Consider the following 15,921-nt stretch of genomic DNA (forward strand, 5'->3'; position numbering starts at 1 on the left):
ATCAGACCTTTGTGGGTGGAAGCAACAGGATTTGATGTAGAGCACACATTTTGGAAGGTGACCAAAACTGGGGTCAGAACTCAGCTCTCAGATCCCTAGTTGTGTATTCTGATGTCAGTTATTTAGTTTCATTATCTGTAAAATAAAGATAATATGTATTGTTAGGGTAAATGTGAAGATTAGAAATATTTATGTGCTGGACCTTAACACTGGCGTCTTCAGGGTGAGCTATACATTTCCTTTATAACTGTATTGATTCTTTCTTATAAATCCTGGATTTATTAGGCTCTGCTCCCTAAACAACTTCAACAATATATGACACGGATTACGTACTCCTATACATTTGTGGTTTTAGTAAACCGTCCTGAGACAGGCTTCGAGCTGATACTCTGTTGGATATTTGGAGAAAACAATTTAACAAGAGGTGCTCTCAGAGTATTTGCTTAACAGGCAGCGTGAGTGGATAGCTTTCTAAGCTGCCTGTGAGACGCCAGTGCCTGGCATTTCCTGCACTCTGGCCTTGAGGCTGGACATGAAACGGACTTCCTAGTAAAAATGACAGCTTCCTTGACAACGTCCAGCTGTTTATACTAGAGACTGGAACATTTTTTCCGTTTATATGTATGGGCCAATGCTGACTGGAAATTATTGCCAAAAAAAGGGGGGGCAGGGAGTTGCTCTAGGAGCCAAACGTAGTAGGCAACAGAAGGAGAAATTTAGCTGTGAGAGACTATTTTTTTAGACTGCTCTGCTTGTTCTTTACTATTAAAAAAATCTGCCACTCAATATTTAAGAAAGTAGCCTTTTAAGTGGGTAGCTGGGTATGTGCCTTAAAGTTTCCATAACGGCTTGCTGGAGCGCTTCATGAAAACATTCCCATAATTCCCCGCAGAACGAAGGCCCGCCTCCTGATGACGTCACGCCTGCGGATTGGCTGACGTTGGGGCTGAGGGCGCGGCTGTAGTTGAGCGGGAACCGAGAGCTGGCAGTTGCCATGAAGGCTGTTGGATCACCCGGGCCCCGAAGCGACGGGCTGTTTTGCTTTCCTCTGCAGCGCCTCCTGTTGCTGCTTCTCTTTTTGCTTGGAACCCTGGCCAACAAACTTAACGTGCCACAGGTGTTATTGCCCTTTGGCCGGGAGCCAGGCCGGGTTCCTTTCCTGCTGGAGGCGCAGCGGGGCTGTTACACTTGGTGAGGGGTAGAGGGTCACGAGGGTATGCACCCCCAACGCCACCCAGGAAGAATGGGAGGGGTTCCTCAACCGAAGACGCCACAGGAATGCTTTGTGGTCACTCGGCCTGAAGAGCCCCTTGCCCGTAGGGGCTGGGAGTGGGGTGTCAGTGGGAGTGCAGTGGCCAGCCCTCCTGAAGTGGCCTGTCCTCGTTGTGTGGGATGTCTTCAGCTTATGTGTGGGGCCTTATATGAGCAGTTAGGGTGTGTAAGTGGCCTTCTTATTGTGTGTTGGGAGGGGTAGTCACTGTGTGAACAGCTGTCAGGGCGCAAGGAAGCCCTGTGTTGGAGGCCTCAGGCATTGATGGCTACCCAATGCGAAGAACCTTCAGTGTAAACAGCTAGAGAGGAAGTTCCCAAGGTGTGAGGAAATTTATTGAGGGGCTAGAGAGGCTTAGGTTGTGAGTTCTCTACAAACTAAATAAGGTGGGGTTTTCAGTGTAAAAACACAACTAATTATTGCATACTTAACTAAGCACTTTGCATGTGTTAACTCATTCGGTTTTTACAGTCTTATGAAGTATTATTATTCCCATCTTAAAGATGAATGAATTGAGGCATAGACACCATGAAGTATAAACTTCTTGTAATATGAGAAGATGTATTTTGGGTGGAGATGAGATCTGCCTGTAATATTATGTTTCCCCCCTTATATGAGAGTACTCTCAAAGTGTACACTCAACTTTGGGGTAATCAACTCTGGGGGGATGACTTTCTGACTGGGGGTGGAAAGACATGATTTTCTGGTGTGAGAGGACCCAAACATAGGTGGTGTGGTTTCCTAAGGTGTGAGGGAACCTAACGGAAGTGGATTCCAAAGTATCAGAGGGCTCATCCTAACTGGAGTAGATTTCCCTTTACCATCACTTAAGAGAAGCACTAAGGTTTGTCCAGAGTGTAAGAAGTTCACCTCGCATTTTATGAGGAAGTACAAGGGAATCAGGCTTATGTGATGGTCCAGTGTGATTTATTTCCTGACTGAGGATGATGGAAGGCATGAATCTAGCATTGAAAGCCATTCCTTCCATCCATCTAAAAATATTAATGATTTTTAAAATTGTATTTTGAGTTGGACTCACACCTCATAATTGGGCAACATTTCCACCTTAGAAAGCAGCAGCCCAATTTCTAGGATCAGAGGAAATTCATTCCTCAGAGTGTGAGAAGCCAGGTCTCTCATTTTTGGAAAAACAACATCAATCCTATTTTTACATACTGAGGGAAGAAAGTAAAAATCTTATTTTAAATATTGAGGGAGGAATGTAACTTGGCACAAGGGATCACTGGAAAATGTTCTGATCAGCCTCTCCCACTTAAATCTTGTGTCCCTAAGCAATGTTTCTATTTTAAAGAATCATTTAAATACACCTGGTAGTATGTAACATGGAAAAACTATAGGAATCTATGTTATACCAAAAGTTAATTTTAACCCACATTCTTATTTCATACTCTTAAGTATTTTATTCTGGCAGGCATTCCACCCATCATGATGCAGTAACTGTTGAGCCTTTATATGAAAATGGCACCTTATGTTCCCAAAAAGCTGTGCTCATTGCTGAATCTACCCAACCAATACGCCTCAGCAGTATTATTCTTGCTCGAGAGATAGGTATGTTGAGACAAAACACACTATGTAACAGTTCATCAAGAATAGAATAATCTGATATCTTTTATAGATGGTTAACAGAGACGGTGTTGGCTTCAAATGATAAGAGGTAGAAAAAAGGATTCCTGCAATTTTGACATCCTATTCTGTGATTTTTTTTCTTTTTTTTCTTTTCTTTTTTTTTTTGATACATCCAGCCCCTGGCATGGTGCCTGATACAGAGTGGAAACTGGTTGTTTGAATCAGTGGTGAAAGGAAGGAACTATTTATCAGAGCTATCTTGGGTGTTAAGGTCTGAGGTTGGTCTTGAGTGAGGCAAAAGGCAGTATAAAAACTAGTACTTCTCAAAGTGTCATCTATGAATCTAGCATCTGCATCATAAGCATCACCTGGGAGCTTGTTAGAAATGTAAATTCTCAGGCCCCACCTTAGATCTGCTGTATCAGAATCTCTGGAGTGAACCCAGAGATCTGTATTTTGAACAAGCTCTCCAGGTGATTCTCATACAGACTAAAGTTTGGGAAGCACTGCACTAGTCTATTTTAGACCAGAGCAGCTTAAGAAATGCTATTTGTGGAACTTCGCTGGTGGCACAGTGGTTGGGAATCCGCCTGCCAATGCAGGGGACATAGGTTCAAGCCCTGCTCCGGGAAGATCCACACCTGCTGCGGAGCAACTAAGCCCGTGGGCCACAACTACTGAGCCTGCGCTCTAGAGCCCGTGAGCCACGACTACTGGACCCGTGTGCCACAACTACTGAAGCCCACGCACCTAGAGCCTGTGCTCCGCAACAAGAGAAGCCACCGCAATGAGAAGACCGTGCACCACAATGAAGAGTAGCTCCTGCTCGCCGCAACTAGAGAAAGCCCGCGTGCCACAACGAAGACCCAATGCAGCCAAAAAATTAATTAATTAATTTAATTTAATTAAATTTTAAAAAGAGAAATGCTATTTGTATCCAAAATCAGAGCAGGGCTCTTTGTATTCCTGAGTTTCTGGCACTTGATATTGTCATATTGATAGGCCAGAAATATCTGTATGGCTTTTATTTTTATTTACTTATTTTTTTCATTTATTTATATTTGGCTGCATCGGGTCTTCATTGCTGTGCGTGGGCTTTCTCTAGTTGCGTCGAGCAGGGGCTACTCTTTGTTGCGGTGGGCAGGCTTCTCACTGTGGTGGCTTCTCTTGTTGTGGAACACAGGCTCTAGGCTCACGGTCTTCAGTAGTTTCAGCACGGGGGCTCAGTAGTTGTGGCGCACGGGCTTAGTTGCTCTGAGGCATGAGGCATCTTCCTGGACCAGGGATCGAACCCATGTCCCCTGCATTGGCAGGTGGATTCTCACCCACCTCGCCACCAGGGAAGTCCCAATGTATGGCTTTTAAATATTTTGATAAGTTATATATCTATACTATATTCTTAAAGAGAAATTCAAGATGTTTGGTATACCATATTTCTTATTATTGAAGATGCCATCTATTGTAAAGCTATTTTTAATGTACCACTATGAAAGAACAACATTGCCAACTAAACTATGCTTTTCTTCACTTAGAATTCTTACTTTATACCTACTGAAGAACTCTTTGACTTAGATGGTTATTTTTATTATGTATCACTCTCATGCCTGATAAAAAGGAAAATATAAATAAAATTAACTGGATAAAATATTCCTAAGACAAATTTAACATTTTGCCTCATCTGAATCACTTTTTGACTGGGAATCATCAGCGTCTGTGTTTATCCCCACAACATTGTCCTTTGTGCCATCAAGACTGTTAGTGACATAGCATTTCTTAAAAGAATCACTTAAAACCAAAACCACCTAAAAGGTATTAATTGGGCTCATGAGTTGGCTTTGCAATTATATAGAGCTGGTCTGTTTTTGTCTCCAGCTTTGAAAAGGTTCCTAGCACATCTGAGTCACCACCTTTCCCACCCTGTCTCTTTAACCATTTGGTTCCAAGGGAAAAAGAGTGCTCCACCATTGCTCACCATGTTTTCTTCCAACTACTAATACCCATTCTGCAAGTTTGATGTTAGCCCTTTTAAAGTTCTCACATATGCATTCAATGACAACTATGTCATGACTGCTGCCTGGCTGACAATTCTAAGATGTCATCAGTTATAAAATCCCAATTTCAGAGATGTTAAAATGTCAAAAAAATGAGTGTCTTAGAATCAATGAACTATGAGATCTCAAAAATGAGAATCTTTGAGGACCATATCATGCAGGGCAGCTACAATAGATAGAGAAGGATACCAGAGTCAGAAAAAAAGCATTGCTTTGGTCACATATGCTATTTTTAATGTAATTACTCTTAACTACATGAATTCATTCTGATATTGAAAGATTCATTCACACAATTGCTAGGGAAAATGTCAAATCTGGCTCTCAGCTTTGTTTCATCTGACTTGTAAATATTCCAAAGTTAAATATCTTTCAAATCAACTTTCCCAATTTTGCTATTAATACAATTGTGTACATAGGTGATGGAGACTCCCAGTAATGAATGGCAGTCTTGGTGTCCTACCAGGTGCATTCTCATCTGAATGGGAACTGGTACTGTGAAATGGGAGGTGGGGGAAGGGACATTTTGAAAGGGAAGAGCATGCTTTAAGAGAAACTGTTCATTTGTTTGACAAATATTTATTGAATTGCCTACTAACTATAAGGCTTCTGTAAGGGTTAAAAGATTTAAGCACTCCATTGGTGTTTAGGTGCTTAGGATTTTGATTATGATGTTTTTGGTGATAGTGTAGTAAAGAAAATTAGTGGTTATGACAGAGAAAATGGATAGAGGTGAGAGACAAGGTGGGCATATTCTATTTGGTAAGAGTGCCAGATTTCTTTTGATTTTTTGTTTGTTTTGTTTTGACTAGGTGTTACCTCCCTTTAGTAAAATCTTTAAAGAATATAAAAGGTTATAAAAATATATATATATAAAAGTTTATATAGTTAAAAGTAAATCTCTAATCTCATTTCTCCAAGAGACAACCACTTTTCTGTATCCTTCCAGAGGTAGTCTATGAATATGTCTCTTTGTAGTGGGATATCTAGATTTTCAACCTTAGGTACAGAACAGGTAGAGGAGTTTGGAGATGAGGGTATAATTTTAGGTAAAAAAGCTCACATGGAGGATGAAGAAAGGGTTTGGACAATTGGATGATTTCGGTGGAGAGAGTAGAATGGGGTGATCAGTACGTTTCACACTGTGCTCAGCATGTGGTTAACGTTCAGTAAATACTTATTTGCTGCAGTGTGTTGTAATCATAAAATCAAGAGGAGTTGATTTGGAAGCTAGGATAAATATGAGAATCAGAGCAGAAATATTTGTTATTTCTGCTCCCTCTGTTTTGCCTCTGGCACTGCATCCCTTTGGTTCTCTCAGTCTTGGCTTCATTCTCTTATTTTTTTCTCCTTCCTTCTTCCTGGATCACCTCTCCTCGTCTCTGCCTCATAAATTTTTCTTTATTACCTCATTACTGTATGAACCTGAAGTAATATGGACATGTAAATAAGAATATTCATTATATTATTTACTAAAGTTATTTGTTTCTTTTTATCTTTAAAAACAGGTAAGTTAAATGTTTGATATTTCTCCTAATCACTCTAAATTTATTTATAAATCATACAAGGTAATTTTTTTTTCTTTATGGTCAATGGCCCTATATTGAAAAGCTTTCTGCTACTGAAGTAGTCAGATGGATAGGCATTATGTACACAAGGTTTTTCATATTATTTATGTAAGTTCACAGCTGCTTCACATTTCTCCACAGAAGAATTTAATTTCACATTTTATTGATGCTGTATTATCCAATGCCTGATTATCTGGTGTATATTATTTAAGCTCACCCTTCTTTCCTTCCTTTGCCATCCCTGGAAGATTTCCTTAATGGTATATTCTACTAGCAGATTCTGTGAGATTTCAACTTCTCTTGATTCTTGTCCATAGGTCTCATATCTTGGTCTTCAATTCTTTTAATTTCAGGTTCTGCTCTTCAGTTAAATTTTTTTTTAAATTAAGTGATTATTTATTTTTGGCTGTGTGGGGTCTTCGTTGCTGCACACAGGCTTTCTCTAGTTGTGGTGAGAGGGAGCCACTCTTTGTTGTGGACTTCTCATTGTGGTGGCTTCTCGTTGCAGAGCACGGGCTCTAGGCGTGCGGGCTTCAGTAGTTGTGGCTCACAGGCTCTAGAGCACAGGCTCAGTAGTTGTGGCACACGGGCTTAGTTGCTCCTCAACATGTGGAATCTTCCCAGACCAGGGCTCAAACCCGTGTCCCCTGCATTGGCAGGTGGATTCTTAACCACTGAGCCACCAGGGAAGTCCCTTCAGTTAAATGTTAGTCAAGTAGAAGATTAATTTAATTTTTAAAACATTTTATTTTAAAATAATTTTAGATTTACAGAAGAGATGCAAAGATAGTACAAAGATTTCCCATATACCCTTCACCCAGTCTCCCCTAATGTTCCACTAATGTCCTTTTTCTGCTCTAGGATTCACTCCAAGATACCACATTACTAAACTAAATTGTTATCTTACCTTAGTCTCCTCTGATCTGTGACAGTTTCTCAGCCTTTCTTTGTCTTTCATGACCTTGACACTTTTTTTGTTATAGATTTTTAGAAGGAAAACCTCAGAAGTGAAGAAACCTTCTTATTGCATTATATCAGGGGATACATGATGTCAACATGACTTATCACTAGTGATTTTAACCTTGATCACTTGGTTAAGGTAATGCCTATCAGGTTTATCTACTGTAAAGTTACCATTTTTCTCTCTCCATATGCTGTTCATTAAAAATGATCACTAATTTCAGTTCATTCAGAGGAAGAGAAATTAATCTTCACCTCCTGGAGGGAGGTGTGTCAAAGAATTTGTGGACATACATTAAATACCACCACAGTAACTAATAAGTATTTGGGGGAGATACTTTGATATATCCTGTTTCTCTTTAAAGTTTCATCCACTAGTTTTTGCATTTATCTATGAATCTTGACTGTAGCAGTTATTACTGTAGAGTTCTAATGGTGATTTTCTCTTTCCCTCATTCCTTCCTCACTTATCTTTTTTTTAAAAACATCTTTATTTTATTTATTTATTTTGGCTGTGTTGGATCTTTGTGGCGGCGCACAGGCTTCTCTCTAGTTGTGGCACGCGTGGGCTCTGGAGCGTGCAGGCTCAGTAGTTGCTGCGCACAGCCATAGTTGCCCCGCCGCGCGTGGATCGTACTTCCCCGACCAGGGATCGAACCCGCGTCCTCTGCATTGGAAGGCAGATTCTTAACCACTGGACCACAACGGAAGTCGCCTTCCTCACTTTTTTTTTTTTTTTTTTTTGGCTGTGTTGGGTCTTCGTTGCTGGGCACGGGCTTTCTCTAGTTGCGGCGAGTAGGGGCTTCTCATTGCAGTGGCTTCTCTTGTTGTGGAGCACGGGCTCTAGGCACGCAGGCTTCAGTAGTTGTGGCGCTCGGGCTCTAGAGCGCAGGCTCAGTAGTTGTGGCGCACGGGCTTAGTTGCTCCGCGGGATGTGGGATCTTCCTGGACCAGGGCTCCAACCCATGTCCCCTGCATTGGCAGGCGGATTCTTAACCACTGCGCCACCAGGGAAGCCCCTGATTCTCAGGTTTTTTAATCTCACGGTCCAGAAAAATAAAAAATGAAAGAAAGTGAGAGAGAAAAATTTATTGGCAGGCAGGACTGACATATGGTTGCCACCCTCTTACTTTCCTAATTAAATATATTTTAAAAATCTACTCTTACCATAATTTCGTTAAAAAAATTTTTTTTAACACTTCAAAAGTAATATACAGGGACTTCCCTGGTGGCGCAGTGGTTAAGAATCCTCCTGCCAATGCAGGGGACACGGGTTGGAGCCCTGGTCTGGGAAGATCCCACGTGCCATGGAGCAGCTAAGCCCGTGTGCCACAACTACTGAAGCCTGCGTGCCTAGAGCCCGTGCTCGGCAGCAAGAGAAGCCACCGTGATGAGAAGCCTGCGCACAGCAGTGAAGAGTAGCCCCGGCTCACCGCAACTAGAAAAAGCCCACAGGCAGCAGCAAAGACCCAACACAGCTAAAAATGAATAAATAAATAAATAAACAAAATTTTTAAAAAGTAATATAGAATGTAAGGATAAAGTATATTCCTTTGAAGTGAATATATTTAATTTTATTACTGTTTTAAAATTCTTATTTTTTCTCATTTTTCCATGGATGAATGAAAACATCATTATAGATCAGTATTTGGGAATCACTCGTCTAGTGTCTCTTTTTGTAAACAGATGCCTTTATATTTTGTTGCTATGCTGTTTTCTTCCACAGGTTGAAAGGAACTGTTACAACCTTTCTTTTTCTTAGTATTTAGAATAAGCTCCTGAGTGTATGAGACATTTAAAAGATTCATGACCTGTTGAACTAAATTCTCAGTTTTGGGGTTCATTGTAGTGACTGACCATGAACTGCGCTGTGATGTTAAGGTTGATGTGATAGACAGCATTGAAATTATATCTCGAACCCGGGAACTCTACGTAGATGATTCACCACTGGAACTGATGGTGAGGGCATTGGATGCTGAAGGTAAAGAATGTCAAAGGATTCAACAAAATTAAATAGAATAAACACCTTTGTGTTTAGCATTTGGAAACAGCAATTTGAGAGATAAAAGTAGACTGGAAATAATATTTATTTTCTCATATGAAGTTCATGTACATGAGGAATTAATAATTCTGAGTATGGTATGATGTATTAGCTACATACTTTCATTAAAATTTCCTAATTAAAATCCAGATTCTGCCACTGAGTTTTAATGGTCCCTAGATCAACAATTAAGAACACTTTTTGGAATTTATTTTTAGCTCTGTTTTGATCAGTCTACTTTCCATAGGCCAGGAAAATTAAATGTAAACCTGTGAAAAAGTTTTATAATTTTAAGTTTATCTTTCTTGAGACTGATTTTACATGCTTTTAATATACTATATTAATGTAATATGTAAAAAAAAGAACATTTAAATGCATTGCTTCTTTCTTTGTAAACTAGTAAAGAGTGATTTTTATAAATCTGAAAACTTAAGGTATTAGAAATATTCAACTCTAGTTTATATAAAAATTTTCATTGAAGGGATCAGGATTTAGAGATACCTTTCAACCCTGAGGTAGACTATAAGGTGGCCTTTATGTCGAAAGGAACAGAAAGAGTGCCATAATTTTGTCAACCAGAATTTAATCAGAGTCCTTTTCACTTTTAGAAGGCTTATACAACAACAGTACTTACATTGTTCGTGTAGGGGTCTTCCTGGTATTTGTGTTTTAATTCATTAATGATAGTGCTTCTATTTGTTAATGAAAGAAGCCTAAAAATAATTTTCTAGTTAGGTTTCCCTTTCTTGTTAAAGATACCTGAATATTTTTGAATATGTGATTCTGTCTTGTCTGCTTTTGGCTTGCTCTACAGGAAATACTTTTAGTAGTTTGGCAGGGATGACTTTTGAGTGGAGCATTGCCCAGGATAATGAATCAGCAAGAGAAGAACTGTCTAGCAAAATTAGGTAACCTTGAAATCAAACATAACCATCTGACTTTGAAGGAGACATCTGCCTTTGGGTACCACACTGAAGAGCAGTCATTTGTGTGGGCTTTGATAATCTTTCTATCTGGAACTTTTTGGAACAGATAAATTTATCAGGGGGAAATGTCTTTGGTAGAATGACATATGGCATGGATTTAGGTATCTTTATAATAGTTTAATTTGAGCCACTGCAGAAGAGTTCATGAGCTCAGGACTGTACAATTATTTGTCAGGTGTATCTTCTGCCAGTTTTATTGTTCAAGCTATCTATGCATGCCGAAATACAGTGAGTGGATAATAGTATGAAGTTTTGTCTTCAGTACCAAGTAATAGCTCTCAGACAATGCAAGTTTTAGTCCTACAACAGTTTTAGCCAGAAGCATATTAAGTATTTTTCTTCTATCTAGTCCAGGTGGAAATTTAAAACTTTTGACACTATATAGACATTGAAGAGATTATGTTTAAAGTCTCTCAGAGCCTTTTGGAAGAAGACTCATTAATTTACTAGAAACAAACCTTATTTTATCTCTTTAGGATTTTGAAATACTCTGAAGCAGAATATTCTCCCCCTGTGTATATAGCTGAGATGGAAAAGGAAGAGAAACAAGGAGATATGATTTTGGTGTCTGGAATTAGAACTGGTGCTGCTGTTGTAAAAGTTCGAATTTCTGAACCATTCTATAAGGTAAAATGTTTGTGCTATAAACTTTCATTTAATAGTCTTGCCTATGGAATACATAGTTTTTATGTTTTTCTTAGTAGAAGCCTTCTAACCTGATATGATTTGGGCCAATTGAAAAAGTCATTTGAAATGGATAAACATTTTTTCCAAACTTGTCTTCCTTAAACATGTTATTACCCAATTACAACTGACATTTTCTCTTAAAACATGTAACTGCATTTTATTCACCAATGCTTTGAAGTGTAGGTCCAAGAACTTTGGCTGTGAGTTCGCTGGTTAGAAATATACATACTGGTTCTTGCATAAATTACAGCTTCTAGTTTCTTTTTTTTTCATTTTTCATTTTATTTTATGGTCAAGTGAAAAATTACACATTTGTGAAACAATTTGAGTGCAGGATTCTATATTTTTCAAGGATTTTCCCCCAGTCTTTTACATTTCTCACCTACACCTAATTTGATAGCAGTACATTTTAGCAGCTTACCTTTAACTTCTTTTCAAAACATTTAAATTTTTATAGAAACAACTCTTTTCATATAATTGTTTTTTAATGTAATTATAATTAAAAGTGCAACTGACATAAACAGGGTTGGGAAAAACAAATGTCATTTTGGTAAGCGTCTAATTCAAGTGGCAGGAAGATGTGTGGACATCTAGAGAGCAGCCTATTAACCTTGTATTGGGTAAGCCTTCACAAGAATCAATACGTTCAACAAGGGATATAGAGTAACTTAATCTAATTCAGTTCACTGGAAGTTGGTTAAAAGAGTTTCCATGGGGCTTCCCTGGTGGCGCAGTGGTTGAGAGTCCACCTGCCGATGCAGGGGACATGGGTTCGTGCCCCGGTCCGGGAAGATCCCACATGCCATGGAGCGGCTGGGTCCGTGAGCCATGGCCGCTGAGCCTGTGCTCCGCAATGGGAGAGGCCACAACAGTGAGAGGCCCGCGTACCGCAAAAAAAAAAAAAAAAGAGTTTCCATGGCATACCGTTAAGTCTTACCTTTTTCCATTTTAGCATAGTGCCTTTTTATTTACCTACTCTTCTCCTTTAGAAAGCTTGTCATTTTCTATTCTTTGTTTGAGTGACTTAGAAAGTTAATATAGTATTAATATTCATGATCACTTTTTTTTTAACATCCTTATTGGAGTATAATTGCTTTACAATGGTGTGTTAGTTTCTGCTTTATAACAAAGTGAATCAGTTATACATATACATATGTTCCAATATCTCTTCCCTCTTGCATCTCCCTCCCTCCCATCCTCCCTATCCCACCCCTCTAGGTGGTCACAAAGCACCGAGCTGACATGATCACTTTTTAAAAATTAATTAATTTATTTTTTTCTGGCTGTGTTTGGTCTTTGTTGCTGCGCACGGGCTTTCTCTAGTTGCTGCAAGCGGGGGCTACTCTTCCTTGCAGTGCTCGGGCTTCTCATCGCGGTGGCTTCTCTTGTTGCGGAGCACAGGCTCTAGGTGTGCAGGTTCTAGGTGCGCGGGCTTCAGTAGTTGTGGCTCGTGGGCTCTAGAGCACAGACTCAGTAGTTGTGGCACACAGGTTTAGTTACTCCACAGCATGTGGCATCTTCCCAGACCACGGCTCGAACCCATGTCCCCTGCATTGGCAGGCAGATTCTTAACTACTGCGCCACCAGGGAAGTCCCATGATCACTTTTTAAGGCTAACTGAAATTATGATCTGTGATTAAGAAAGCATTTTTTAAATCTTGATAAAATATTTTAGAAGAAACTTATTAAAAGTAAACTTTAATGAGGAAGATGACCTTGAGGATTTTGCCTATGGAAACTTTGTGTTTTTTTCCTTCTTCTTTTAGAAAGTGGCAGCAGCATTGATACGTCTGCTTGTTTTGGAGAATATATTTCTTATACCATCCCATGATATTTATCTCTTAGTAGGAGCATATATTAAATATCGAGTTGCAAAAATGGTTCAGGGAAGAATGACAGGTAAATATCTTATCTTTTCCTAAGACTAACATTTCCCAAATCCTTTCTGCTGACAAGAGAAGCAACTCCACATTATGTATGCAAAATACTTCTTTCTGTCTTTAGATTTTGTGATCAAGTACAGTTTACCCTTGAACAACATGGGTTTGAACTGTGCAGGTCCACTTATACACGGATTTTCTTCAATAAATACTACAGTACTACACGACGCGTGGTTGGCTGAGTGCATGAGTGCAGAACTGGGGTTACGGAGGATTGACTAATATGCGGATTTTCAACTGCATGGTGATCAGGGAGTGGGGGGTGGTGTCAGTTCCTCTAACCCCTGCATTGTTAGCTATATCCCTTAATTGCTGTACTTGAGCTAATACTGAGCAGAGATAGTCTCCATGTCTTAAACCGGCTAATGCTGCTTAGCTTCAGTGCCCATACACATCTGAATTGTCTATTAAAACAACAACCAAAAGTTTAGTAGCTTTTAGAGGGCAAGTGAAGAAACTTTACCAGAAGGGACTTGAATGATCTTTGCAAAAGGTGTTTATTGAGAAACTCAGTTCATTAACTAAAAAACTTAATACTCTACTGACCCCCAAATTCCCACTGAATTTATAAAGTGTGCATTTGCTCCATTAACATTAGTCCTTTACTTACTTTAGTGAGGATCCCGCCTCCTACTCTCAGTTCACTGAGTTTTAAGAATATAAGCAATACCAACAATAAACTCATATAGTATTCTCCTCAAAATGGCTACGTGTAGAAATTCATCGTAGTGAGGGAAATTAAAAGCAGATTGTACTCTTATTTAGACCTGCTTCCTCTTATAATCCAACAATACACCATTGTCCGTTGGAATGGCTGCCCTCGTTACATTTATGTATCTTTCATGTCTTACAGAGGTGAAATTTCCCCTGGAACATTATACACTGGAATTGCAAAACCACAGAGTTTCATGTAATATGTCTCTTCCTGGGAAAGTGGCTTTACTGGATGAGAAAACAGCCATGGTGACTGCTGTCCAACTGGGCCACGCTAACCTTGTCTTTATCCATAAAAGTATCCTTTTGCTCAAGTTTTCGCTGCCAATCTATATTTCCTTGAGCATGCTATACATGTTCCTTGGTAAAATAATTAGTTAAGCATGATTATAATACTACTACATTTATTTTCTATAGGTTCTATTTTTAACAAAGCACTATAAATTATTTTTGTCATAATTTCTAACAAAGGGTAGGTACAGAAGAGTAGTTGGAACTTGGAACCTGTTGACTTCAGAGCGTATGTGCAACCTCAATCAAATTATAAATAGGAGACTGGGGAAAACAGTTTGGAGGAACTTGTGTAAATGTTATTTAATTTGTTCTTTCCTATTTTCACATGAATAATTGAGAAAAGATGGTATTGTCTGAAGTGGCTACTTAATTAATATTTGTTAAATTGAGAGTAATTTTTAAAAATTCACTAAACTTGGGCTTCCCTGGTGGTGCAGTGGTTAAGAATCCGCCTGCCAATGCAGGGGACACAGGTTCGAGCCCTGGTCCAGGAAGATCCCACATGCCGTGGAGCAACTAAGCCTGGGCACCACATCTACTGAGCCTGCTCTCTAGAGCCCGCAAGCCACAACTACTGAGCCCGTGTGCCACAACTACTGAAGCCCGCGTGCCTAAAGCCCGTGCTCCACGGCAAGAGAAGCCACCACAATGAGAAGCCCGCGCACCGCAACAAAAAGCAGCCCCCACTCGACACAACTATAGAAAGCCCACGTGCAGCAATGAAGACCCAGTGCAGCCAAAAATAAATAAATAAAATTTTAAAAAATTCACTAAACCTGCTCTGTAAGATTGAACAAAGAGAGATACATAGAGCTCTACTACAGTCAATGAAAACAAAACAGTATAAAGATTAAAATTCTCAGAAAACTGAAATTTTCAGGAAATTCATAAAATTCTCAGTGTTTGATATTGAAATATTTCCTATTTTTGAATCTTTGAATCTCAAATAACTTAATTTATTCAGCAAATATCTATTATATTTCTACTATATGTTCAACATTGCTCTATGCTAAGCATACAGACTATTTTACTCAGGGTAGTTAGGGAAATCCTCTCTGATAAGGCCACATCAGAGCAATGAACCATACAGATATCTGGGTGAAAGAGCTCCAGGAAGAGGAAATAGCAATTGCAAAGGTTCTGAAGCAGAAGCATGTTTGGCATGTTTACAGAAGAGCAAGGAAGACACTGCTGCTGAGTGCAGAGAATAAGGGGAAAGTAGCAGAAGAGGTAATAGAGTAGGAGAGGGAGTAATTATGTAGGGCTTAGTAGGCTTAACTCTGAGTAAGAACCTATCAGTCTTGAAAGGTACAGTATTTCTTGTAGAATAGTATTTGTTAATTAGCTGATTATATTATTTGTCTAAAACACTCAGGAGAGGTTTGGTTCAAAGTTGTTTGTTCTCTAGTCATTTTAAGGTGCCTAGGACATTTGTGAACAAATACAATAGTACCTACAAAGTAAACTAAGACATTTGATACCTACTGAGCCCCAGCTGTGTGTCAGGCACTACCCTGAATTCCCCAGGCAGACTTACCATGATTTTTTTTTCATATTCTCAGTTCATATCGTTATTTATTTCAAAGTAGTAACTATTAAAATATACTACATTTATCTCTTGACATGGATGGTGACTATTCATAGTTTGTTCCAGCACCTGCCTTAGGGTGGCTGGTGGTACCGTTGTTCATAGAGATGGGTAATATAAAAGAAGGAGCAGGTTTAAGGGAAAAGGAAACTAGTTTAGTTTTTCACATGTTAACTTGAAGTATCTGTGGGATAGACATCCAAGCAGAAATGCATCTGGAGGAGAAAGATTCAAGATG

General features: G+C 39.3%; 1 protein-coding gene across 1 annotated transcript in view; it reads left to right on the forward strand.

Moving 5' to 3' along the window:
- The first annotated feature begins 66 nt into the window (after nucleotides 1-66).
- The window catches only part of NUP210L (nucleoporin 210 like), an 86,798-nt gene continuing 70,943 nt past the window's right edge, over nucleotides 67-15,921 (forward strand). Inside the window, exons 1-7 of the mRNA XM_019919378.3 lie at nucleotides 67-1,191; nucleotides 2,703-2,839; nucleotides 9,283-9,414; nucleotides 10,289-10,382; nucleotides 10,937-11,087; nucleotides 12,914-13,046; nucleotides 13,941-14,099. Of these exons, the coding sequence (XP_019774937.1) occupies nucleotides 995-1,191; nucleotides 2,703-2,839; nucleotides 9,283-9,414; nucleotides 10,289-10,382; nucleotides 10,937-11,087; nucleotides 12,914-13,046; nucleotides 13,941-14,099 (1,003 nt within the window). The 5' untranslated portion in view covers nucleotides 67-994. The remainder of the gene's footprint in view (nucleotides 1,192-2,702; nucleotides 2,840-9,282; nucleotides 9,415-10,288; nucleotides 10,383-10,936; nucleotides 11,088-12,913; nucleotides 13,047-13,940; nucleotides 14,100-15,921) is intronic.

This window comes from Tursiops truncatus, chromosome 1 (assembly GCF_011762595.2).
Source record: "Tursiops truncatus isolate mTurTru1 chromosome 1, mTurTru1.mat.Y, whole genome shotgun sequence".
In the NCBI taxonomy this organism is placed as follows: Eukaryota; Metazoa; Chordata; class Mammalia; order Artiodactyla; family Delphinidae; genus Tursiops; species Tursiops truncatus.